We start from the raw sequence: 25,167 nt of genomic DNA on the forward strand, positions 1-25,167 counted from the left end.
TTAAGCACCTGGTTTGTTTTTATCTTACGGACACTATGTTTCTTGTAATGGAATACTTCTCTCTTTGCAGGAACTTATAGATCAGACATCTATTATATTGACATTTTTTTTTTTAATTGGAGTTTTAAGTATAGCAGGGGAAATAATATTTAAGATCACTTCTGTGATAAATTCCCTAGGGATTAAAGCATCTTTTTCTAAAAGGAATAATAATAACCCCAAATCTTCTTGCTTATAAATTAGATCTTGATGTATTTGTTTTCACATTTGAAGATTTACTGTGAAGCGATGGCCAAAATGTAAGTAGTATTCCTTGGTAGCTTCTCTCTTACCTTTTGTCACTGATGACAGTTTTCAGGGCATTTTCTAAATCTTTTGAACTCATTTCCAGGACGTCCAAGGTTACTCCGGCCCCTCGGGTCTCCATGCGCTTTGCATTGTCCATCTGATCACCAAACAAGGGCATCATCACCATCGGAACACCATTACATATTCCTTCATAAACACCGTGGGAGCCGGAATGTGTGATAAAGGCCCGAGTCTTTGGGTGACCTGAGAAGCAAAACAGGGAGAGATGCCAGCAGTCAAGCCACTGAGTTTCACAACCTGACATCGTCTAGGTTCTGAAAGCACTCTCAGGACCCAGTGCCATCCACACGTGGCCCTTGCAGAAACGTGCAGAAGAAAATGTGAGTTGAGATGTCCTACTGGGTAAAAAGCAACATGAGATACACTGGCCATAATATTTTCCAGCTAAACAATTCTTTAGAATAGCCCTGCCTGAGCCACTTTCTTAATTTAACCTTGGTTTGACCTACACATCAAATCCTCCCCACGTACCAAGCAGATCATTTTGGGGCAGCCACTTGACAAGTTTTGTATTCTTCGCAAGATTCGGCGGTGGAGTCCCAGTGTACCGCCACAGGACCTTGCAGAAGCAAAAACACACAAAAAAACAAAGTTTAGGAACATAATATGATTTTTAAAACAAAGCAAGACATCTGCTATAGTAGCTAGAAAGTGGAGTCTCTCTGAATGAATATAACCTTGGCAAGGGTGGGAGGTATAGTGACTAAGAAGGCTTCTGGGGATGGGTAACATTCTGTGTCTTGTTCCAGAGGTTTGATTCCACGGGTATGTTCACTTTGTGAACTTGTGAACATTCATCAAGCTGTACATTTACGATTTTTGCACTTCTCTGCACTTCAAGGGAAAGTTTACTTAACAAAATGAGTGGGCATAGAACTATTAAAGCAGAAATATAAGAAACAAATCCAGGGTTCTAAGCAAGAGCTTTTTGGAGAAATATTCTTATGCAATATGAAGAAACACTATCCTGCCCATTTTATTTTTAAAAATAAATTCTAATATACTTTTGAGTCACTTAGAAAGAGACCTCCTCGTGAAGTGGATCATGTTTTAACAGAGTAGTTGAGAGTGAAATTGCAAAAAAAGAACAGCTTTGGATTAATAATTGGGAAGTGGCAGGGAAACCCAAGCCTAAAGCCCAACTCATAGAATTAATTTAGGTACTGAAAGCCTGGGGTTAGAACTCTTGTGAAGACAGATTAAAAAAAATCACATAGAATCTTCTTACTGTCTGAGGTATTTTGCCCAAAGCATCAGCAATTTCCGTAGCTTTCTGCTCCGGAATCTCTGAGACCATTGAGCCCAGAGAGAAGACCACAATTCCATGTTCTCCAGAAGCATTTACATAGGCTTCAAATTCCTAGGACCAGAAGAGAAATTTCCAGTTAAATTTTTTTCTCATATTCTTTGGCGACAGCATACATTCAGCTATGAATCAGGTATCTTCCTCTTAAGAATGTGATTAAAGGAGTGTGTGTGTGTGTGTGTGTGTGTGTGTGTGTGTGTGTGATAGAGACACAAAGCATCAGTGCGTGTTAGAACATCCCTCCCTCCCTAACTGCCTTCCATCCCACAGGAGGAAGGCTTCCTGCTTACAGAGTTATCACTTGGTTTCTTCTTTGAGATACAGAATCCAGGTAATGTGCCAAGTTTCCAAAAGAAAAGTGATCGGAGGTAAGACCAGATCCACTTCCCCAGGGCTTCAGGCAGCTGGGAAAGTCTGGGACATAAGCAGGCCTTTAAGGGTGGGCAGGGCTGAAGCAGAGGGTTGAAGGCAATGGGGTGGAGGGAGGAGAGGGAAAGGGGCATCCTGGAGAGAGGAGAGAGCCTTTCAGCAGATTCTGGGGAAGGAAACATTGGAGGAGAGGAACACCGTCCAAAGAGGACTTCGGAAAGCTTTCTATGGACTAAAGCTCCTGTATTGCCTGTCTAAGAAAATCTACAGTAAAGACCTGTATTACTTTTCAAGGTTTCTAGAATATTCTTTTATACTGAAAGAATGAATGGAGTCAGAGCAGAAAGCTACAGACAGCATTAAGCATTAGACTCACGATTAAGGAAAAAGCCTCAAGTAGCAAAAACATCCTTTCACAGCTCTCGCCTCCCTGCAGCCTATGGCAGTTTCCCATACGGCAGCCAAACACACTTGGATGATTAAAGATCATATTCATGTCAACTCAGTGGTGAAATTCAACCAGTCAACCGTGCATTTTTCCACCTTTCCTGGAGAAGAGTTTCTAAGAGTTTAAGTGAACTTGCCTGCATTAGCAAGAAGAGTATCCGGAAGTTTATTTGAATCTTTCTTTGCTGGTTCCTTAATGTACTGTGAAAAGTAAACTAGGTGAGAAAAATACAAAATAGGGGACAGGAACTCTTGCCAAGCGTGTCCCAGCGATCTGAGCCCCTTCTGTGGAGTTCAGAGAAGGTCAAGGGCATGTGAATAAACCCTGACTACCAAAGCCACTGGTGGGAAGGAGAAACAGGCAGAATCTTCACCCACCCGGCGTATGACCCTCACAGAGTGCTCACGTCCTGTCCCAGAAGCTGATTCCTTATATCACTACGTCCGTCATGGTCATCCAAGGACGGCTGCACAGGTAAGGCTGCTCCATTGTCTCAGGAGGCAGCCAACCAGGACCATCCGCAGGCATTACGGCCTTGGCTATTTAAGGACAAAGCTCAAATGAGGCAATGGGACTTTCTGAAGAAACTTCTGGGCCAGACGACACAGGGAATGAGGAATGAAGAACAGAGAGGGGGCCACATGCTCAGCCCTCTGCAGATTACACCAGCTTGTTGCCCTCTGCACGGGAGGCAGCATCATTCCCAAACCGGGGGGCTGAATTGATTCAAAGTCCTTCCCTTTGCCAACGGCGTCCTATTGCCATTAAGTCGACTTTTTTTTATCAAAGAATAATTTTTTTTCTCTTTGGCCGTGCCGTGCGTATTGTGGGACCTTAGTCCCCCAACCAGGGATTGAACCCAGGCCCTGGGCAGTGAAAGTACAGAGTCCTAACCACTGGACCGCCAGGGAATTCCCAAGGAGTAATTTTGTTAATCAAGTGAGTTTTGGTGTATTTGAACTGTACACCGTGATTGATTTTCCAGTTAACAATGAATCTTACAACCACTAGAACATGAGCAATCCATGGTTCCCTTGAATAAAGCAGGAAGACAGGATTTTAGAAAATGTCTGTGTGTATGGGGTGAGAATCAGAGATGGCAGGGATCCCAACTAGTAAATACAGATCCTAGTTTATGACCTGGCAAAGGCCCTTCCCTAAAGTAATAAGGAATAGACTTAGAGACGGATGTCAAACAAAAGCTCTGAAAGGATGCGACAAAACGATTCAATGAGAAGAACAGCAGCTTTAACCATTAGCGTTAGAACCTGGAGATGAGCGGTGGGTGTGTTTCAGGAAGAGAGGAAGGAAGCCCCTAGATTCAGCCCTCAACAATAATCTTAGCCCAGCCTGATCTGTTCCCAAACTTCAGAGCCAATGCCAGAGTGCTCCAGGCTTCAGGAAATACATGCACACACACCTGCATGCACACACACGCAGGGGCACACACATACGCAGTGGGAATCTGCTTAAAGGAGATAGAGCAAGGCATAAGTAGGGCAATTTTCCCCCAACTGTTGGTTATTAATGATCTAATTAACTCCTTGAGAGTCTCCAGACGGTTTTATACGTCTCCAAAGAGTGCCAAGGGCATTAGTGAGACTGCGTGATGTGGTTGGCTTTGCCCAGAACTGCGGGGTTTCCTGGGACTTTCAGTGTTAAAACCAGAACAGTCCTGGACAAACCAGGATGCTGGCTTCCCTGGATGTGAGCTAGGAGACTTCAGACGGGGCTCAGCACACGATTTTCAGAGACGGCTGCCAAGCTTGATCCCAAGCACGCCAGTAAAGCCACTGACCAGCCCTACTGCCAGCCCATCCCACTGTCTAGTCTGCCCCCACCAGCCTCAGGCCCTGTTCTAGGGCCCTGGCTCCTGGCAGCTGTGTCTTGGTCTTTCCCATTGGGCCCATCTGAAAGGTCAGGGAGTGGGTATCATCCTCCCCGCCGACCATGCTGAATTTCCTAAATTTCCTAGAACCTCCTCTCCTTCATGAAACCCACTCTCACTTTAACCTTGTCTAGAAAGGGCCAATGTCCCCTCCTTCCATACCCTTCCACAGCCACTCAGCCACCGTAGGATGTGATTAACACAGAAGGAACGTGCAGGGCCATAAACACCCAAAGTTAGGTAATATCACTTGGCTGGAGTTTAAATGCCATGAAAGTCCGTTTACAGAACACAGAAGGGCAAGCTGCAGAGCTTGTGTTATCACGGCCAGTGTCGATTCTGGGCCAGTACAGGATTCAGTAATGGTAAGGTCTACCCCCTACTTGGCAAAAGTTCCCCTAAACCTTGCCCCGATTTCACAGTCTCTGGAATGGGCAAAGAGCGAAGCCATGTGATGACTGAAATAAACCTCGACCCCCCACCTCTTATCCCATTCCAAAAAAATAAGGCTCCCCAAAGCGAAAAGACTTGCCTACTCCAAGGAAGCTTTTAATATAAAAATTCTGACTTTTGCTGCAAGTTTAGTATTTTCAGTTCCAGGCTTTTATTAGATTTTTCCTTCCCAAATGCCTTTTGTTTTGCAAGAAAGCCTCGTGAAACCTTTAGTATGTTGGAAACATGTCGCTTTATCATTATACATTCAGAGCCACTTACAAACATTGCAGGCTTCCCTGGTCGGTACTCTTTCTTTTCCTCGTCATCTTCAAGTATGTTCTCACCCATCTTCTGTTTGGCTATTTTCCTTACAATTAATGTGGATGTATGGATGTCATCTCTGTAACCCTACATGTCTGTAAAGGTGGTCTCTCACCCTGAGAGGGGAATGACATCTTGGAATTCTTGAGTTTCATGCCTTTGCTCTCGACACTGTTCTATCATCTTTATTCTTTCAGACACCCCAAAGGTATGCCCAGCACCAGGCTGTGCTTTCTCTATGGACTCTCATTACCAAAGATTTTTATCTTTATTCTTGATAAGTTCTGGACCTTTACCAATAGCATTGGGAGTAGGTTGGTCCCCACTAGAGGGAGGGAAGCACAGAGTAACATTCTTTAATTAATAAAAAGGAAAAAAGATAACAGCAACGTGACAAACCAGCAAAAATCAAGAAAAGGGGAGATGACAAAGCAAAATAAAAATAAACTGGAAGAATTATAATCAAATCTATCAATTGTTAAGTACAAACAGGAAAAATTCAACTATTAAAGGAATCTGCCTGACTAGGTTAAGAATATCAGCTCCATGTTGTTTAAAGAGAAAGAAGAAGGTTGATGAAATGGAGTAGTAAAGAGGCACTAGAGAAGTGTAGACAAAAATAATGCAGGAATGGTGACATTAGTATCCAAAAAAGGGGAATTTCAAATTAAAAGCACTTAAAATAGGACAAGGAGAGCTACAATTTGGTACAACTTACAGAGACATTCTCACACCTAAGCTTATTTGCACCAAACAAGGCAGCAACCAATACATACTCAATACAATTCACCACTTAGACAAATTTACAGGGGAAAAAATATATCAATAAATGATATAAAAATATGATAGCAAGAAAGGCAGTTGATAAAGTTCTTCAGCCTCTCCCATTAAACATCCAAAATAAAGAAGGAAATCATTTAAATAAATAAAGACCGTTTGCCAAAAATCCATGGCAAACTTAACGCAAAGCAATGAAATGAAAATCTCACTTGGATATGCTGGCTAGCTTTCTTTCCTTTGACCTGAGATACGCCTGTTGGTTTGATGATATTTCACCCCCTCCTTTTCCTCTGTCTGAAAGAGAATCATTGATGGTTTTCTATACTCTTAGGTTTTCTCATCTTGCTTTCAGAAAATCAACACCACCTCCTTCTTTCTTCACCAGACCACCCCATCAGACACAAATGTGTCCAACGGGCCATTTCTCAGAATCTTATTGCCATAGGACCTTTGAGGGATTATCAGATCTCTCTCCACATTACAGGGGCGGAAGACAAGAGTATGGAGACCCTGTCTTGCAGCAGTGAGGTGGAGGTATCCACCTGACACTTGATTTCTCCTGGTTTTCTTCCCGCTGCCCAGAGTTTCTCCTGGCTGTGACAATTACATGATCATTTAAAATATGAACCACGTCAGGGGCACGCTGGAAATAAGATTCATCGCTCTCCAAGGGTGATGATAGCCCCTTAGTAGGAGCCAGACTCAGCACCTGGAAAGTGCCTGGGCTACCAGCAGATTCTCAACCAATACTTGAAAAATAAATGAATGCACGCCCACTGAAATGTCATCTTCTTGAAGAATCCTTCCCAAACCCCCTTTTGAAGGAGCCTCTCCTGCTATTCTCTATCTCCTCTGTTGAGACTTGGAAGAGGATGTGAATGCTACTTTTCTGCATGGTGTAGGGGAAAAAAATTAACATATAAGCATTTAAGAGAGATGCATGACCTTTCTGCCCATTGTCAGAACCTGGCTATCTGGTGATTTGCTTAGTAGAGGAAATGGAACTGCAGGATTCAGCCTATCAGAATATCTAGAAATGGACCTTTAATCAGGAACATAAAGGCAATTTTCCCTGCTGGGATCTATAGATATCAAAAAATGATTTCAGCAATCTTGACTCCTGTGAGCCTGACCCAGTCACAGGCAAAGGGCACGAAACACACTTTTTTCTCTGCAAGGAACCCTGAACCCAGCATGCTGTGTTTATGGCATTTAAACGGTGTTGCATCTAATTGATTGTTATCTGCTGGAGCACACAGAACAAAGTGGCCAAAATACACTTTCCTGAAGTATCTGATAAAAGAAATAAGCCAGAAGATGATGCCAAAGACAGCTATAAATTACAACTCAGACCTAGGAGACTGGTGAGATATCAACGAGAGAGGACACTTGAGACTATCTCAGCATGCTCATTCAGCATCTGTGGCGAGCTCATCTACCCAAAGCACTTGCTAGACTACAGGCATCTAAAGTTCCCACTCAAATACACACCTGAGATAGTGGCTTTTTGCTAGCGCAGTTGATCCCACCAATAAAAACTGTATTGGGCATGATGGGCCTTGGGTAATTATTTACAAAGTCACTTCTGAGAAGCCAGATAGATGCATAGCTCATAAGGTCCTGGAGAGTCACGTCTTTCTGAAGGACTTCCGAGGCAAGTGGTGCGTACGGGGAATAAACCACATTGCACAGAAAGCTCTCTGACAAGGCAATGAGTATGTTCTTCACCCGCTGCAGGAAGGTCATGCGATCTGAGTTAAAGGACAGAGGCCTGGGCACATAGGACGGTGGGTTGGGGCACTGGGTACCCTGAAAGTCCAGGCTGCACGGCAGTCCATTCAAGAAGAACACAGCAGGCACAGCCAGGTACTGGGCCACGATGGGGCCGCAGGGAAGGAAAGGGTCTGTCAGTACAGCATCAAAGCTGCCTTCTGCCAGGGAGGACATCAACTCCTTGTTGTGCAGTAAATGGGAGCAGGCGGAAAAGAGTAGAGCTGAGTCATCTTTGATTTTCTTGTATATTTTGACCATGCGCTGCAGAAAAGGGTCGTTCTCAAAAACACTACGCCCAAGGTTTATAAAAGCCACTTCCAAGTCCTCCCTTCGGAATGGCACGGGATACCTCTTCAAGGTGTAAAATGCCCCTTCTTTAACGTACATGGAGGCGTCGGGTGCGAGGACCACTATGTCATGTCCCTTGCGCTGCAGCTGCTGGACGATCCCGACCAAACTCAGCCAGCGGCTGCCGTCTATGGGGACCACCAACAGCTTCCCACCCTGCGTCAGGGCAGGGCCAAGCGCACACAGCAGCAGGCCCAGGATGAGTGGACGTGGACCCTGGGACCCTGCTGTCATGGTGCCCCTGCCGTTGCTACCAAGACTGTCACCTGCCGGAGGTCTGCCCTCTCCCACTTACACAGCGCAAGAACCAAACTGTACACCAAGTTAATGTTTGATTAGGTCACATGACAATCGCTGTCAGTCAGCTAGTGGTACCTGGAAGTTTACTTTTAGAGATAAAGAGGGTACAACTTGACTAGGTCTCTTCATAGGCAACAACAGTTTAACTGGCTGGAATCCCTTAACAATCACTTGAATCGCATTTTTTTTATCTTTGTTGGAGTATAATTGCTTTACAATGTTGTATTAGTTTCTGCTGTACAACAAAGTGAATCAGCTATATGTATACATATATCCCCATATCTCCTCCCTCTTGAGCTTCCCTCCCACCCTCCCTATCCCACCCCTCTAGGTGGTTGCAAAGCACCGAGCTGATCTCCCTGTGCTATGCGGCTGCTTCCCACTAGCTATCTGTTTTACATTTGGTGGTGTATATATGTCCATGCCACTCTCTCAGTTCGTCCCAGCTTCCCCTTCCCCCTCCCCGTGTCCTCAAGTCCATTCTCTACATCTGTGTCTTTATTCCTGTCCTGCCCCTAGGTTCATCATAACCATTTTTTTTTATTCCATATATTTGTGTTAGCATACAGTACTTGTTTTTCTCTTTCTGACTTACTTCACTCTGTATGATAGACTCCAAGTCCATGCACCTCACTACAAATAACTCGATATCATTTCTTTTTATGGCTGAGTAATATTCCATTGTATATTTGTGCCACATCTTCTTTACCCATTCATCTGTCGATGGACATTTAGGTTGCTTCCATGTCCTGGCTATTGTAAATAGTGCTACCATGAACATTGTGGTACATGTCTCTTTTTGAATTATGGTTTTCTCAGGGTATATGCCCAGTAGTGGGATTGCTGGGTCATATGGTAGTTCTGTTTTTAGTTTTTTAAGGAACCTCCATGCTGTTCTCCACAGTGGCTGTATCAATTCACATTCCCACCAGCAGTGCAGGAGGGTTCCCTTCTCTCCACACCCTCTCCAGCGTTTATTTTTTGTAGATTTTGTGATGACGGCCACTCTCACCAGTGTGAGGTGATACCTCATTGTGGTTTTCATTTGCATTTCTCTAATGATTAGCGATGTTGAGCATCCTTTCATGTGTTTGTTGGCAATCTGCACATCTTCTTTGGAGAAATGTCTATTTAGGTCTTCTGCCCATTTCGGGGTTGCGTGTTAGTTTCAGGTGTACAGCAAAACAATTCAGTTATATATATATATATATATATATATATATATATATATATATTCTTTTTCAGATTCTTTTCCATTATAGGTTATTACAAAATACTGCATATAGTTCCCTGTGCTATACAGTAGGTCCTTGTTGTTCATCTATTTTATATATAGTAGTGTGTATGTGTTAATCCAGCACTCCTAATTTATCCCTCCCCCACTTTCCCTTTGGTAACCATAAATTTGTTGTCTACGTCTGTGAGTCTGTTTCTATTTTGTAAATAAGTTTATTTGTATTATTTTGTAGACTCCACATATAAGTGATATCATATGATATTTGTCTTCCTCTGTCTGACTTACCTCACTCTGTATGATGATCTCTAGTTGCATCCATGTTGCTGCAAATGGCATTCTTTCATTCTTTTTTATGCCTGAGTAATAGTCCATTGTGAGGTAGATAGATAGATAGACATACCCAGCCACCGCATCATTTTTTCATTCATTCATTCAGCCAGCATCTATTGATTCTGGCACAGTACTGGGCTTGGAGTCTCCAGCAGAAACCACCACAGATGCGTCTCCCACCTCCCCAGAATTCATGCTCCATCTAGAGAGACAGACTGACAATCTAAACAGATAAACAGACACATCAGAGGTTGTGACCTAGCAGGCTAAGAAGGAAATGAATGCTGCTGGAGTAGAGAATGATGGGAAAGGAAGCCCAACTCAAGTCTGTGTGCACAGAAGGCCTTTCTCAGGGCAGATCTATATCCATTCAGGGAGGCAGTGAGAGAGCACTCAGTAAATAAGAAACCAAAAAAGGGCTTCCCTGGTGGCGCAGTGGTTGAGAGTCCGCCTGCCGATGCCGGGGACACGGGTTCGTGCCCCGGTCCGGGAGGATCCCACATGCCACGGAGCGGCTGGACCCGTGAGCCATGGCCGCTGAGCCTGCGCATCCGGAGCCTGTACTCCGCAACGGGAGAGGCCACAGCAATGAGAGGCCCATGTACTGAAAAAAAAAAAAAAAAAAAAAAAAGAAACCAAAAGAGATCAGGCAGCAAAATGTCAACTGTGCTCATCACACAGGCCCAACGTCTAGGGGAAAGAAGACACTTTGGGAAATTCTGATGATCAGTTGAAGGCGAAGGGGCAAGAGATGAACAAAAATACTAAGAGGGATACGTATCTATTGAGCATATGCTATGTGCCAGGTATGACGCTTAGTACTTTACAACACATCTTAGGTAATCCCCAAGAACTGTGCTGTAAAAGCTGATACTCTTATTCCCATTTTACAGACAAAGACACTGAGGCTCAGAGAGATGGACTGATTTGCCAAAGTCCTGTATTTACTAAGTGGCAGATCTGAGACCCAGGCCCTGGGTGTAGAAGCCTGCAAGCACTGCCTCTTTTTTTTTTTTTACATCTTTATTGGAGTATAATTGCTTTACAATGGTGTGTTAGTTTCTGCTTTATAACAAAGTGAATCAGTTATACATATACATATGTTCCCATATCTCTTCCCTCTTGCGTCTCCCTCCCTCCCACCCTCCCTATCCCACCCCTCCAGGCGGTCACAAAGCACCGAGCTGATCTCCCTGTGCTATGCAGCTGCTTCCCACTAGCTATCTACCTTACGTTTGGTAGAAGCACTGCCTCTTAACCACAACTCCCCACGGCCTCAAGCAGGGCCCAGACAACAGTATTAAGACTGAGATGGAAATGCACAACAAACCAGAAGACAGAAGTAGAGCTATAATCCCCACAGTCATTACCCAATCAAAATAAATGGAGAGAAGGCAGATGGCAGGACTTTGGGATTAAGTAGAATGCACTCCCACAGCAATACCCAGCACTAGCTGGTGCCCCAAAGATCGGGCGAAGGGTCAGGGAGCCAAGTATGGCAGTTGCCGAACAGAAGTGCCCCTCCCCAGGAGAGGGCAAATCGGAGCGCAGACAGAACTGGGCACCTCGCTCTTTCCTTTTGGGATCCACTGTTGTTTGACACAACCCCAGGATGAAAGCACAGAGCCCAAAGTTTTCACTATGGACATCACTGGCCCATACTTGGGGATCTGTTAGGAGGTTCGCGGAGAAACTGCTAACTTAAATTGATGTCCTGGGGGGCATGTTCACAGGGCCCCCCTCATTCTGGTACTTAGAGTAGTTCCTTAGAGTCCCTTTTTCCTGTACCACCATCCTTCCTCCACAGACCTCCAGTCATGTGTGTGCTTACGTACGGGTGCACATGTGTGCACGTGCTCACACTCATGTACTCTGAAGCTCCCTGCCCTCCCTGCCCTGCCCAGACACAGTAATTCTCCAGGACCAAGATTCTGGGTGAAGAGAAAAGAGGTAGCAATGCTTTTGCTCATTGGTGTGCGCTTATCTGCCATTCTGAAATTCATAGTCCAGTTTAAACAGTAAGGGCAGTAATTCTTCCAAAGTTTCAATGTTGTGAGAGCTCATCTGTAGATCACACAGAGCAAAAGGGCTGTAAGTACACACAGTCACCCTGGTAATGATTTTGTGGCTTTCCTGCACAATGAAGAAACTCAGAAATTTTTTTTTTTTTTTTGGTACGCGGGGCTCTCACTGTTGTGGCCTCTCCCGTTGCGGAGCACAGGCTCCGGACGCGCAGGCTCAGAGGCCATGGCTCATGGGCCCAGCCGCTCCGCGGCATGTGAGATCCTCCCGGACCGGGGCACGAACCCGTGTCCCCTGCATCGGCAGGCGGACTCCCAACCACTGCGCCACCAGGGAAGCCCAGAAACTCAGAAATTTTTGAGGCCTCTGTGCACTTGGCTGGTTTGGGATCGTGACTCTGCCCATGACCAGGAAATGTTCTTTACCAATAGGAATAGCAGACAATCCCACACACTGTCAAGAATTACGACCAAGAACCACAACTAAGCAATTCGATAAAGCTCCTGACCTGAAACCTGTGAAGATCTGACACCCAAAATCCATTGTTAATTCCCCCACTCATCAAATATTTATGGGAAGTCTTGGCCCTCCCAGCACCGTGCTAGGAGCTGGGACCAGAAACCCAAGTTAGAAATGGTCTGTGCCTGTCAAGAGGGCTCTGGTGGACAAACAACCAGAGGCAATTACAGGGCAGAGTAAGATGTGCCCTGGTTGGGGAGCATACGGGTGGCCAAGGAAACTGAGCAGGCCAGTGATGTGGTCTTGCTTTGGGGGCTACTGAAGAGTGGAGCGTCTGCAAGAGCATTCCTGGAACCCATTGGAAGGTGATTTATTTTAAAGCTGAAGCCCATAATTAAGAAACCCACCACTCCACAGACTCCTAGTTCTTTTGATGGAATCAGATTGGAGCTGCTTGTTACTAAACTAGAAGGGTTACATAAACAAGTCCTTTGTCCTCTGGACAATCTGTGGGACCCTGCAGGGGGAAACAAAGCCATCTTCCTTAAATCTCTGTAGCATTTTGCTTTATTCTGCCTTGCATCCCTTAGCAGTCTGCCTATCTGTCTCTGCTACTAGACTCTCTCTGTGTCTCTGCCTCTATGTATGTATCTATCTATTCACATATATATACATATATATGTCCACAGGTTCAGCTTCGGAACCACTCTCTCACACAGATGGCCGTCCATGGTTCTGCAGACAGTAAGACTCAGTAAATGTCTCAGTATGGATGTGACACCCCTTCTCCCTTTGCTCTAGGCCCCATGTCGAAGCAAGAAAGTGCTGAATCCAAATCATTCTGCCACTGTTTCTCAGACCCACCTGCCGTGGTCCTGCTTCAGGGCCTCAACCCCCAAGCCCCCTAATCCCTACCTGTCCCTTTTGGTTCCCTGCATCAGCTGTCCACACACCACCACCACCCCTGAAACCTTGCTCAACAGATCCCTAGGGCCCGGAATAGAATTCAGACTCCTCAGCCTTGCCCTCAGAACTCCCTGGGATGGACTCCAGCTCACTCCTCCTCTCTAGCCTTTCTGCTTGACCCCTCCCTCTGCCCCTTTCCCTCCTGCCCTTCTGGATCACTTAACCCTCGCAAAACACACCTTGTATTTTTCCATATTGCTTTGTTTACACCGGACTCTACTCCCAATCTGCTTCCTACTACTGTTTATTGCGTGCTTAGCAAATGCCAAGTTCAGGGCTTCAGTCTCTCCAGGTAATATGGAGTCAGCAGTTTGTCATGGTGAAACGGTGCACCCTTTTGGATCTACTACCCTTCATGATGAAATGTTGAGAGTTCATTGGTTAATTATTTCCTCTTAGAACTAAGTGACCTTTACTGGTGTTGCCTCACCATTTATGAAAGCAAAGAATATAGAGTCAGAGAGAGAATAAGGAGGAGGTGGAAAGAAGTCAGATGTCAAAAAGAAAATCATGGTTATGATATAGCAGTTTTAGCAGAAGTAATCATTGAACCCCAAGTTTACCCACAGCACCATAAACATGGCCAAACAAGCTTTAATCATTTTGATATACTAGACGAGGTGTTCACAAACTATGTACAAACCATGGGCCTGAGCCCCCTTGGGATCCCCAAGACTTCGTAAGAGAATTTCGCAAAGTTAAAACTATTTCCATGATAAAGATATCTGACTTTCGTGTACAGTAGAATTTCCCAGCGGCTACATGACACGTGATATAGCAATACATTGAATGTAGAAGCAGATATAAAAATCTAGCTCTCTGTTAAGCCAGAGAGATGAAAAAAATGTAAAATGAAACCACTCTTCATTAAATTTCTTTGGCTTGAAAAATAGTTATTTTTCCATAAAAATATGATTTATGTTAGCATGTAATGGGTGTATCGTTATTAAATTGACTAATTAACTTTGACTGTTTTAATTTTTAATGGAGTAAGTACTGATAGATATAACCCACATAAACTCAAAAGGGTCTTGAAGCCAAAAAGTTGGAGAAATGCTGTCCTAGACAAATGATAACGGCTGTCCTTCAGCCCAGGGTCGCACTAAACTCACTCCTGTTGCTCTACCCCTACCTCAGGCCGAGGGGAACCCTGACGTAAACGCTATTTTAAGTAAAGCATTTCCTAAGGCATTCAGAGCAACTGCCCCCATTTGGAGACCACAGGTCAGCTGAGGACCGGGTAGGCGGAGCGAATGAGTGGGCGGGGTCTCCGCGCCTGCGTGAAACACGTCACAGAGCGCCTCGTGGGGAGAGCATTCTGGGATGCGGCCTCGGCCAGTGAGACGCGGGCGTCGTCACAAGGGGCGCCCCCTCCGCGCAGCCTGGCCTGGTGGGCACTCCGGCCCGTGCCCCGGGGCTGACGGCCGCGCCGCTCGCCCTGTCCCTGGCCTGCAGGCCGTGCCCGGCCGTCCAGCATGGTGGACTACTACGAGGTGCTGGGCGTGCCCCGCCAGGCCTCCATCGAGGCCATCAGGAAGGCGTACCGCAAGCTGGCGCTCAAGTGGCACCCGGACAAAAACCCTGAGAACAAGGAGGAGGCGGAGAGGCGATTCAAACGAGTGGCCCAGGCCTACGAGGTGCTGTCAGACGCCAAGAAGAGGGACATCTACGACCGATACGGCGAGGCGGGAGTGCAGGGCGGCGGTGGCGGCCGGGGCGGCAGGCCCTTCGGGGACCCCTTCGAGGACCCCTTCGAGGGCGTCTTCACCTTCCGCGACCCGGCCGACGTCTTCAGGGAGTTCTTCGGCGGCCAGGACCCGTTTTCGTCTCACTTATTCGGAGACCTGCTTGAGAACATTTTGGGCGGTCGGAGGAGCTCCCGGGGAAGCAGAAGCAGAAGCAGAGAGTCCGCACCGATTTTCTCCACCTTCAGTGAATGTCCAGCATCTGGAGGCGGTTTTTCTTCCTTTGATAGAGGATTTACCTCCTTTGGTTCCCTGGGCAATGGGGGCCTTTCTTCCTTCGCCATGTCTTGTAGTGGTGGGACGGGCAACTTCAAATCCATGTCGACTTCCACCGAAATCATTAATGGCAAGAAGATCACCACCAAGAGAATCATTGAGAATGGCCAAGAAAGGATAGAGGTGGAAGAAGACGGAGAGTTAAAGTCCATGATGATAAATGGCAAAGAGCAGTTACCACACCTTGACACCAAGTGATTCCGGCCCACATTTAATTCAGAGCACATTCTGAGGAAGAGCAGGACGTTCTTTTTTTTTTTTTTTTTGAAGATTGCAAGCGAGCTCTACTTTCAAAACAACTGTACTCAAGAATTTAGGAACAGTTCAAGGCGATGCCTGTTTGTTGTTGTTGGGACCACAGAATGGGACCTCTGTTTTTCTTTAAAACTGTGGTACATATCTGTATGCACTTTGCTATTTATTAAACATCCCAAGGCTGACAGTGCTTATTTCATGGTACTAAGACAAAATGTTCACCACCGCACTTTGAACCTTGCCTTTCCATTTTGTTTGAAGTGTGAGCCAAGTAGCTCGCTCTGAAGTTAACATTGTGAAGATAAATACATTTATTTCATTTTTTTAGCACAAAGTAGTAAGAGATAGGAATATATGAATAATACTCCTGGCTTACAGATGGTTTGTAGTTCTACCTAATGCTGGTGACATAGTAAGAGTTGACTATTTAAAAATAGCGGTAAACCTAGGCTTTTTAAAAACAGGTAAACCTGGCATAGGCGATGTATTAGTTTCCTACGGCTGCTGTAACAAATTACCACAAACTTGGTGGCCTGAAACAGTGTCTGTTTATTCTCTTAGAGATCTGGAGGTCGGAAGTCTGAAACTGGTTTCATTGGATTGAAGTCAGTGTTAGCAGGGACCGTGTTCCCTCCAAAGGCTTGGGCAAAATACGTAAATTCCTCATGGTAACCATTAGTTAATAGGATCCTTAGGACACTATTAAGATAACTTGACTTAAACAGTAATTAAAAAAAAAAAAAACGGTGGTGATGACTCAAAAACTTTATTCAATTGCTAGCTGTACCCAAACTGGTTCTACAACTATGAGGGCTGGAAATGTAAAAAAGCATTTCCATAAGGCTACACAAAACTATCCCATTGCCATGTGTATGGTGTATCTCATTTCAAGTTAGATTGACAAAAGCCAGAAAGATTGGAAAGATTGGAATAGTGGAAAGTTTGGAATATTGATTGAGTGATGAAACACACACACATCTGAGAGGATAGCTTTCTGTTGGCACAATTTATGCCCCCAAAGGGGGCACGGTTGCCTTAGGACAGTCCACTGCAAAATGTTCCATCCTCCTTGGTCATCTCCCAAGGAAAGGTTTGCGTAAGGCATGAGAGCAAAATGACAACTGAACTGGACAGACTAAAACTGCAGCATGTTCTTAGTTCTTTACCGAAAAGTCATGTGACCTGAGCACATTGTTAACAAACTTAGAATATATGAGATTGAGTTTGGATACCCTTTGGTCCTTTAAAGTCCAATCCCCATGGAATGACATGCAAAAAATACACAGCAGGGACACAGGATTCAGCCACCACTCTCCTACAGGGATACACGGAGTCTGTTAAAACCATATCAAATAAACAAGTCAGTGAAGTACCTCGGCAGTGCTGCTTATATACTCTCTACAAGCAGGATCAGAATAAAACAGACTACTTGGGCTTTTCAAAAATGAGTTCATTTGCTTGCCAGGCAAGGGAACACACTGTTGAAGACATTCATGGTTGTTAAGGGAGCTGGAAGGGATGGGGAGCAGGGAGAGAAGGGGGATGTTAGGAGTTTTGAAGTGATAGGAAGGGAGGTGCACGGTTTCGTGGTGCTTATGCTAATTAAGGGTAGAAAATTACCGTTCTGGATAGAGCAAAATAAGTGCATTTGTATACAAATGGTTAAAATTAAGTCCCCATCGTTCAGTGGTCAGGTAAGTCTTCAGTTGAATCCAGTAAGAGTCTAGCACACCAAGATGACACAAGAGGTCTTAGATCTTCAACCGCTCTGGGTAGTTAGAATAGTTGAGGGCAAAGACAGCGTTCAGTTTTGATATATCCTGGATTAGTACTGCTAAGTGGAAAGTTTCCCTTTTACAGAAATAGAAAACATTTAAGGAATTTTCGGGGAATTCCCTGGTGGTCTAGTGGTTAGGCACTTTAACTGCCATGACCCTGGTTCAATCCCTGGTCAGGGAATTAAGATCCCTGCAAGCTGTGAGGCATGGCCAAAAAAAATTTTCAAAACTGAAAATCCTTTTTAAATGTCTTGACTCAAAAAATCACACTGCTGTAGGCCTGTATATAAGTATTCCTCTTTTATGGAAAGGTTTGAATGGGTTTCAGAGTGGAAGAAAAGCATTTCCTCTGGTGCAAAAGTGACCATCTCAAGTCCCCTGCGTTGGATTCCCTCCATGGAATCACTAGCACCACCCCACAGAACACACCAGGAGGGAAAATTGTGTTCCTGTGAGCTCCAAGAGACCTGGGGACCTGTAGTCATCTTAGCAGAATCCAGATAGACACTTCCCCGCTGGAGCGCCACACTTAACTAGTTCTAGTTTAGCTTATCTCACACAACAGAAAGCATTTGAAAGAAAGAATACTCTCTTCAAATAACCTTTAAGGATCAGTCTTCTTTCCCCTGTGATTCCATTCTTCTGTCTCCAAACAGGGAGGGAGTTCCTCTTCATCTTGGGCAATCATTCACCCAAATGCTTACTTGTCCAGGAATTTCTAATTCCACTTTCTCAGTAAACACAGATTCATTTCCTCTTGTCCTACTCTCCTTTGAACCCTTTCTGTATAATTTCAACGACCACCAATGAGCATACACAGCAATCTAATGTGACTACACTCTGGGAAAGAGTTAACAACCTCATTGATGAAATAGTCTATTCTCCATCTTTAACCCATGCAGCTGAATTTTGGACTTATTAGTAACTTACAGAACTCTTTCCTCCTATTAATATGCAACTTGTAGAATACCCAATCAGAAATAAGCTTTGTTAAGGTGGAGCTCTCTAAGGAAAGCTGCTTATTTGATTTTTCGTTTTTGTTTTTGTTTTCCACTTAGTGAATGAGAATACTTAATGTAAAATCAGGGAGAATGCTTCATTTGAGGTATCTATATTTGGCAAAATAAAGAGGAACTCTTTACCTTGGAACTTTATGAAAACAAAACCATTTGTTGAAAATGAGTATATTCATATTATGGGAGGGGCAGTAACTAACTTGAAGGAAGCAAAAGAGTGAATTTTTAAATGCATATTGAAAGCAGTAAAGATCATAATTGATAATGCAAAAAGTAAAATCAGTGTAGAAGTATGCTCTTCCAGAGATCATCTCCCAGAATGCGTCAGAAAAATAGAGTAGATAGGATTGAGGAGCAACATGAGAGCAACAGAGCCTGGAAAGTAGAAATCTGTGGGTGACAGATGTTCCCCAAGAAGAGACCAGAACAAAATTTCAACAACTTAGAGGAAAACTTTCAAGTTTTCAATAAGATCTGGGTTTAACTTTAGGCTGATGTTGTGTGGTAGGCAGAAAAATGGCCCTGCAGAGAAGTTCACATTCTAATCTCTGGAAGCTGTGAATATGTTGCCTTATATGGCAAAGGGACTTTGTAGATATGATTAAGTTAAGGGTCTTGCCATAAGGAGATTACCATGGATTATCTGGGTAGTTTCAACCTAACCCCACGGGCCCATATAAGTGAGAGGGAGGCAAGAATGTCAGAGATTTGGAGATGCTGTACTGCATTTACATGGAAATGGAAAAGTACCAGAGAATTCCCAAATTAACAACAAATAAAATTGTTTATAAAAAAAGGAAAAAGGAAACACGAAAAGAATGAGCTTATACTAAATGGAAGGAATAAAGTAATTATATCGTGTGAATGAACATAATTCTTACATCAGAAGAAATAGATTGGATGGATATTTTTTAATATTTTTAAATTTTTAAGTAAACTTTTAAATAAAGGTTTCAAGTTAAAAGAGACAGACTTCACATATACATGGTCAAGTTACTTTTTTCAAGGGTTCAAAGAATATTCAACAGGGACAGTCGTTTCCAGACATGGTGCTGGGAAGACTAAACCTCCAAAGGTAACAAATGCCTTTGGTCTCTTACTGACGCCACATAAAAAATTAACTCAAAAGGGACCAAGGATCTAAAACTATAAAACTCTTTGAAGAAGACATAGGACAAAACTTCACAACATTGAATATGGAGAAGGTTTCTTGAAAATTACACCAAAGGCATAGTTAATGAAAAATAACAAACTGCTGATAGTTTGGGTTTTCTTTTTGCGGGGGGGCATGCCACACAACATGAGGGAACTTAGTTCCCCGACCAGGGATCAACCCCGTGCACCCTGCAGTGGAAACGCAGTCTTAACCACTGGACCGCCAAGGAAGTCCCTAAAAAATTAACAAATTGGACTTCATGAAACAATTTTAAATGTGTACATCAAAAGGTATTACCACAGAGTAAAAAGGCAGACCATAGAATGGGAGAAAATATTTGCAAATCATATATTTGATAAGGGATGGATATCCAGAATATATAGAGAACTCCTAAAACTCAAAAACAACAAAAAGACCTGATTCAAAAATGGGCAAAGGACTTAGACGTTTCTCGAAAGATGTGCAAATGACCAATAAGCACATGAAAAGACGCTCAACATCATTAATCATTAGGGAAATGCAAATCAAAACTACAATGAGATGTCACCTCACACCCATTAGGATGGCTATCATTTAAAAAAATACAAAAAACAAAGCAAAAAATACAGAAAACATGCCTGGCAGAGGATGTGGAGAAATTGAAACCCTCGTGTACTGTTGGTGGGAGTGTAAAATGGTGCAGCCACTGTGGAAAACAGTATGGCAGCTCCTCAAAAAATTAAAAATAGAAATACCAGATGATCCAGCAATTCCACTTCTGGGTATATACCCAAAAGAATTGAAAGCAGCGTCTCAAAGAGATAATTGTATGCCCATGTTCATAGCAGCATTATTCACAATAGCCAGAAGGTGAAAGCAAATTGTGTCCATTGGCAGTTGAAACGCAAAATGTGGTCTGTCTACACAATGGAATATTATTCGGACATAAAAAGGAAGGAAATTCTGACATATACGACAACATGAATGAACCTGGAGGACATGATGCCAAGTGAAATAAGTCAGTATCAAAAAGACACATACTATATGATTCCACTTATATGAGGTACCTAGAGTAGTCAGATTCATAGAGACAGAGAGTAAAATCATGATTGCCAGGGACTAGGGAGTTGGGCAAATGGGGAGATGTTGTTTAAGGGACATAGAGTTTCAGTTTTTCAAGATGAAGAGCTCTGGAGTTTTGTTGCACAACAATTTGAGTATAATTAACACTACTAAACCATACCCTAAAAAAATGGTTAAAATGGTAAATCTTATATTACGGGTGTTTGACCACAATTAAACATTTTTAAGAAGCAAACTTCATGAAGAAAACACAACAGTCATAAACCTATGTGCACCGATCTAGCAGCTATATGTTTAAAGTAAAAACTATTAAAATTCCATATGTAAATTGACCAAAATTCAGTTAAATGGGAAAATAATTTCAGACACCATTTTCAGATTTGGGCACAGCGAGTTTTTTTTTTATAAAAAATTGAAAATATACATTTTTAGTTTTATCTATGGAAGATTTACAAACGTTGATCATATGCTGTCTGATATAGTAGCCACTAGCTACACATGACTATTGCGCACTTGAAATGTGCATAGCCCAAACTGATATGTGCTGTAAGTGTGAAATACATACCAGATTTTGAAGACTTAGTATGAAATTTAAACATGTGAACTATAATAACTATATATTGAGGCAAGTGGGCAAGATGTCAGATTGGAAAGAACTTGAGCTCACTTCCTGCTGCGGGCACAGCAGTATTACAATTTACAGAGCAAATATTGAAGAGAAAGACCTGAAGACTAGCAGAAAAGATCTTCTACAACTAAATATATAAAGAAGGAACCACAAGAAGATGTGTAGGAGAGGTGGAGACAAGGTAGAGTGAAGACCCATACCCTTGGGTGGATGACCCACAAACGCGGGATAATTACAATTGCAGAGGTTCTCCCTAAGGACTGAAGGATATGAGCCTACATTGGGCTTCCCAGCCTGGGGGTCCTGAACCAGGAAGGAGAGCTTCCAGAACATTGGGCTTTGAAGGCCAGTAGGGCTTACTTTCCAGAGAGCCAGGGGGCTGTAGGATATAGAGACTCCACTCTCAAAGGGTGCACACAAAATCTCACACACACTAGGACCCAGGGAAGAAGCAGTAATCTGAAAGGAGCCTGGTTCAGACCTGCCTGCTGATCTTGGAGAGCCTCCCAGAGAGGCAGGAGGCAACAGGAGATCATCCTGGGGATATACACACTGGCAGCAGCTCTACTGGGGAGCTCCGTTCTACCACAGTAACACTGTGCTGGCAAGTGACATTTTGGAATCTTCCCTCTAGCTTATTAGCATTGGGACCCAGCCCCACCCACCAACCTGTCAATACCAGTACTAGGATGCCTCAGGCCAAGTAGCTAGTTGAGTGGAGACACAGGCTCATCCACTAGTAGGCCAGCTTCCTTCGGACCCCCTGAGCTCACAGCCACCTGGGACATGGCCCCATCTGCCAGAAGGCCCAGGATCTGGCCCTGTCCACCAGAGGGCCCAGGACATGGACTCGCCTACCAGTGCATCAGCACTAGCCCAGGGACCCCCTGGACCTCACCCCACCCTCCAGCAGGCTGATACCAGCTCCAGGACCCTCAGGCCCTGCAGCCAGAGACTCCAGGATCTGGCTCCACCTACCAGTGGGCCAGCATTAGGTATATACATAGATATATGTGGCCCCAACATAGGAGAACCTGAATACAAAAAGCAAATATTAACAGACATAAAAAGAGAAGTTGACAGTAAACAACAATATTAGAGTACTTTACAACCCCACATACATCAATGAACGCATCATTCAGACAAAATCAATAAGGAAACACTGGCCTTAAACAACACATTAGGCCAGGTAGACTTAATAGATATAGATAGAACATTCCATCCAAAAGCAACAGAATACACATTCTTTTCAAGTGCACATGGAATATTCTACAGGGTAGATCACACATTAGGCCACAAAACAAGTCTCAGTAAACTTAAGAAGACTGAAATCATATCAAGCACCTTTTCCAACCACGATGCTATGAAACCAGAAATCAACTACAAGGAAAAAATTGCAAAAAACACAAACACATGAAGGCTAAACAATGTGCTACTAAACAACCAATGGGTCATTGAAGAAATCAAAGAGGAAATAAAAAAATACCTGAAGACAAATGAAAATGAAAACACAACAATCCAAAATCTGTGGGAAACAGCAAAAGTAGTTCTAAGAGGGAAGTTTACAGCAATACAAGTGTACCTCAGGAAATAAGAAAAATCTCAAATAAACAACCTAACCTTACACCTAAAGTAACTAAAGAGAATAAACAAACCCCAAAGTTAGTATAAAAAAAAATGAAGATCTGGGCAGAAATTTAAAAGATCAATGAAACTAAGAACTGATTCTTTGAAAAGATAAACAAAATTGGTAAACCTTCAGCCAGACTCATCAAGAAAAAAGAGAGAGGGCCCAAATAAATAAAATCAGAAATGAGAAAGAGGAAGTCACAACAAACACCACAAAATATATAAAGGATCATAAGAGATTATTGTGGACAATTATACGCCAATAAAATGGACAACCTGGAAGACATGGACAGATTCCTAGAAATGTACAATCTCCCAAGACTGAACCAAGAAGAAACAGAAAATATGAACAGACCAATTACCAATAATGAAATTGAATCAGTAATAAAATACTCCCAAGAAATTGAAGTCCAGGACCAAATGGCTTCACAGGTGAATTCTACCAAACATTTAGAGAAGAGTTAACACCTATCCTTTTCAAACTATTCCAAAAAATAGGAGAGGAAGGAATGCTTCTTAACTCATGCTATGAGGCCAGCATCACCTTGATACCAAAACTAGAAAAAGATATCACACACACACACACACATTACAGACCAATGTCACAGATGAACATAGATACAAAAATCTCAACAAAATATTAGCAAGTCAGTGGTACATTAAAAAGATCATATACCACAATCAAGTGGGATTTATCCCAGGGATGCATGGATTGTTCAATAGCCGCAAATCAGTCAAGGTGATACACCACATTAACAAACTGAAGATTAAAAGTCATATGATCATCTCAATAGATGTGGGAAAATCTTTTAACAAAATTCAACATCCATTTATTAAAAAAAAAAAAAAAAAACTCCACAAAGTGGGTATAGTGGTAAAATACCCCAGACTAATAAAGGCCATATATGACAAGCCCACAACTAACACCATACTCAGTGGTGAAAAGCTGAAAGCATTTCCTCTAAGATCAGGAACAAGACTCTTGCCACTTTTAATAAACATTATAAGTCCTGGCCACGGCAATCAGACAAGAAAAAGAAATAAAAGGAATCCAAATTGGAAAGGAATAAGTAAAACTGTCATTCTTTACAGATGACGTGACACTCACTATACACAGAAGATCCTAAAGGCATGATCAAAAACTACTAGAACTCATCAGTGAACTGGGTAAAGTCGTGGGACACAAAACTATTATACAGAAATCTGTTGCATTTCTATACACGGACAATGAACTATTCAAAAAATGAAATTAATGATACAATTTTATTTTCAATCGCATCAAAAAGAATGAAATACCTAGGAATAAATCTAACTAAGGAGGTAAAACATCTATACTAGGAAAACTGTAAGACACTGATGAAAGAAATTGAAAACGACACAGATGGAAAGATACACTGTGCTCATGGATTGGAAGAATTAATACTGTTAAAATGACCATACAGGGCTTCCCTGGTGGCGCAGTGGTTGGGAGTCTGCCTGCTAGTGCAGGAGACACGGGTTCAAGCCCAGGTCCGAGAAGATCCCACACGCCGCAGAGCGGCTAGGCCCATGAGCCACAACTACCGAGTCTGCGCATCTGGAGCCTGTGCTCTGCAAAAAGAGAGTCCGCGATAGTGAGAGGCCCACGCACTGCGATGAAGAGTGGCCCCCGCTTGCCACAACTAGAGAAAGCCCTCGCACAGAAACAAAGATCCAACACAGCAAAAATAAATTAATTAATTAATAAACTCTTACCCCCAACATCTTCTTTAAAAAAAAAAAATGACCATACAACCCAAGGCAAACTACAGATTCAACACAATACCTATTAAAACACCAACAGCGTTTTTCACAGAATGAGAACAAATAATTCTAAAATTTGTATGGAAACACAAAAGACCCCCAAAAGCCAAAGCAATCTTGAGAGAAAAGAACAAAGCTGGAAGTGTCACGCTCCCTAATTTCAAATTATACTACAGAACTACAGTAATCAAAAATAGCATGGTATTGGCACAAAAAGACACATAAATCAATGGGACAGAATAGAGAGCCTAGAAATAAACCCCCACTTATATGGCAAGTTAATCTATGTCAAAGGAGGCAAGAATATACAACACGGAAAAGACAGCCTTCTCAATAAATGGTGTTGGGAAAACTGGACAGCTATATGCAAAAGAATAAAACTGGACTACTTTCTCACACCATATACAAAAAGAAACTTAAAATGTATAAAAGACTTAAATGCAAGATGTGAAACCATAAAATTCCTAGAAGAAAACATAGGCAGTGTGC

The 25,167-nt window shown here is 43.1% G+C and overlaps 2 protein-coding genes across 6 annotated transcripts in view; one reads left to right on the top strand and one right to left on the bottom strand.

Moving 5' to 3' along the window:
• Positions 1-25,167, bottom strand: part of LOC113626305 (UDP-glucuronosyltransferase 1-3-like) — a 46,455-nt gene that overhangs the window by 3,040 nt on the left and 18,248 nt on the right. For 2 of the 5 annotated variants that reach the window (XM_027117737.1, XM_027117730.1), the window contains exons 2-4: positions 1,598-1,729; positions 841-928; positions 333-552 (exon numbers count right to left, since the gene is read on the bottom strand). In XM_027117737.1, coding sequence (XP_026973538.1) covers positions 333-552; positions 841-928; positions 1,598-1,729 — 440 coding nt within the window. Of the gene's footprint in view, positions 1-332; positions 553-840; positions 929-1,597; positions 1,730-2,420; positions 3,248-5,094; positions 5,479-7,407; positions 8,536-25,167 lie in introns of those variants that run through there. The other 3 variants (XM_027117766.1, XM_027117755.1, XM_027117747.1) reach the window with 3 other exon arrangements.
• LOC113626322 (dnaJ homolog subfamily B member 3) lies at positions 14,037-17,538 on the top strand. The gene has a single exon (XM_027117781.1). The coding sequence runs from the start codon at positions 14,827-14,829 to the stop codon at positions 15,568-15,570; it is 744 nt and encodes a 247-aa protein (XP_026973582.1). The 5' UTR covers positions 14,037-14,826; the 3' UTR covers positions 15,571-17,538.

Source organism: Aethalodelphis obliquidens, unplaced genomic scaffold, assembly GCF_003676395.1.
Source record: "Aethalodelphis obliquidens isolate GAN/ISIS:26980383/991018 unplaced genomic scaffold, ASM367639v1 scaffold2, whole genome shotgun sequence".
Lineage (NCBI taxonomy): Eukaryota > Metazoa > Chordata > Mammalia > Artiodactyla > Delphinidae > Aethalodelphis > Aethalodelphis obliquidens.

Coding starts and splice junctions, on each gene's coding strand:
- LOC113626322 (XM_027117781.1), top strand. CDS start 14,827: ATGGTGGACTACTACGAGGTGCTGGGCGTGCCCCGCCAGGCCTCCATC.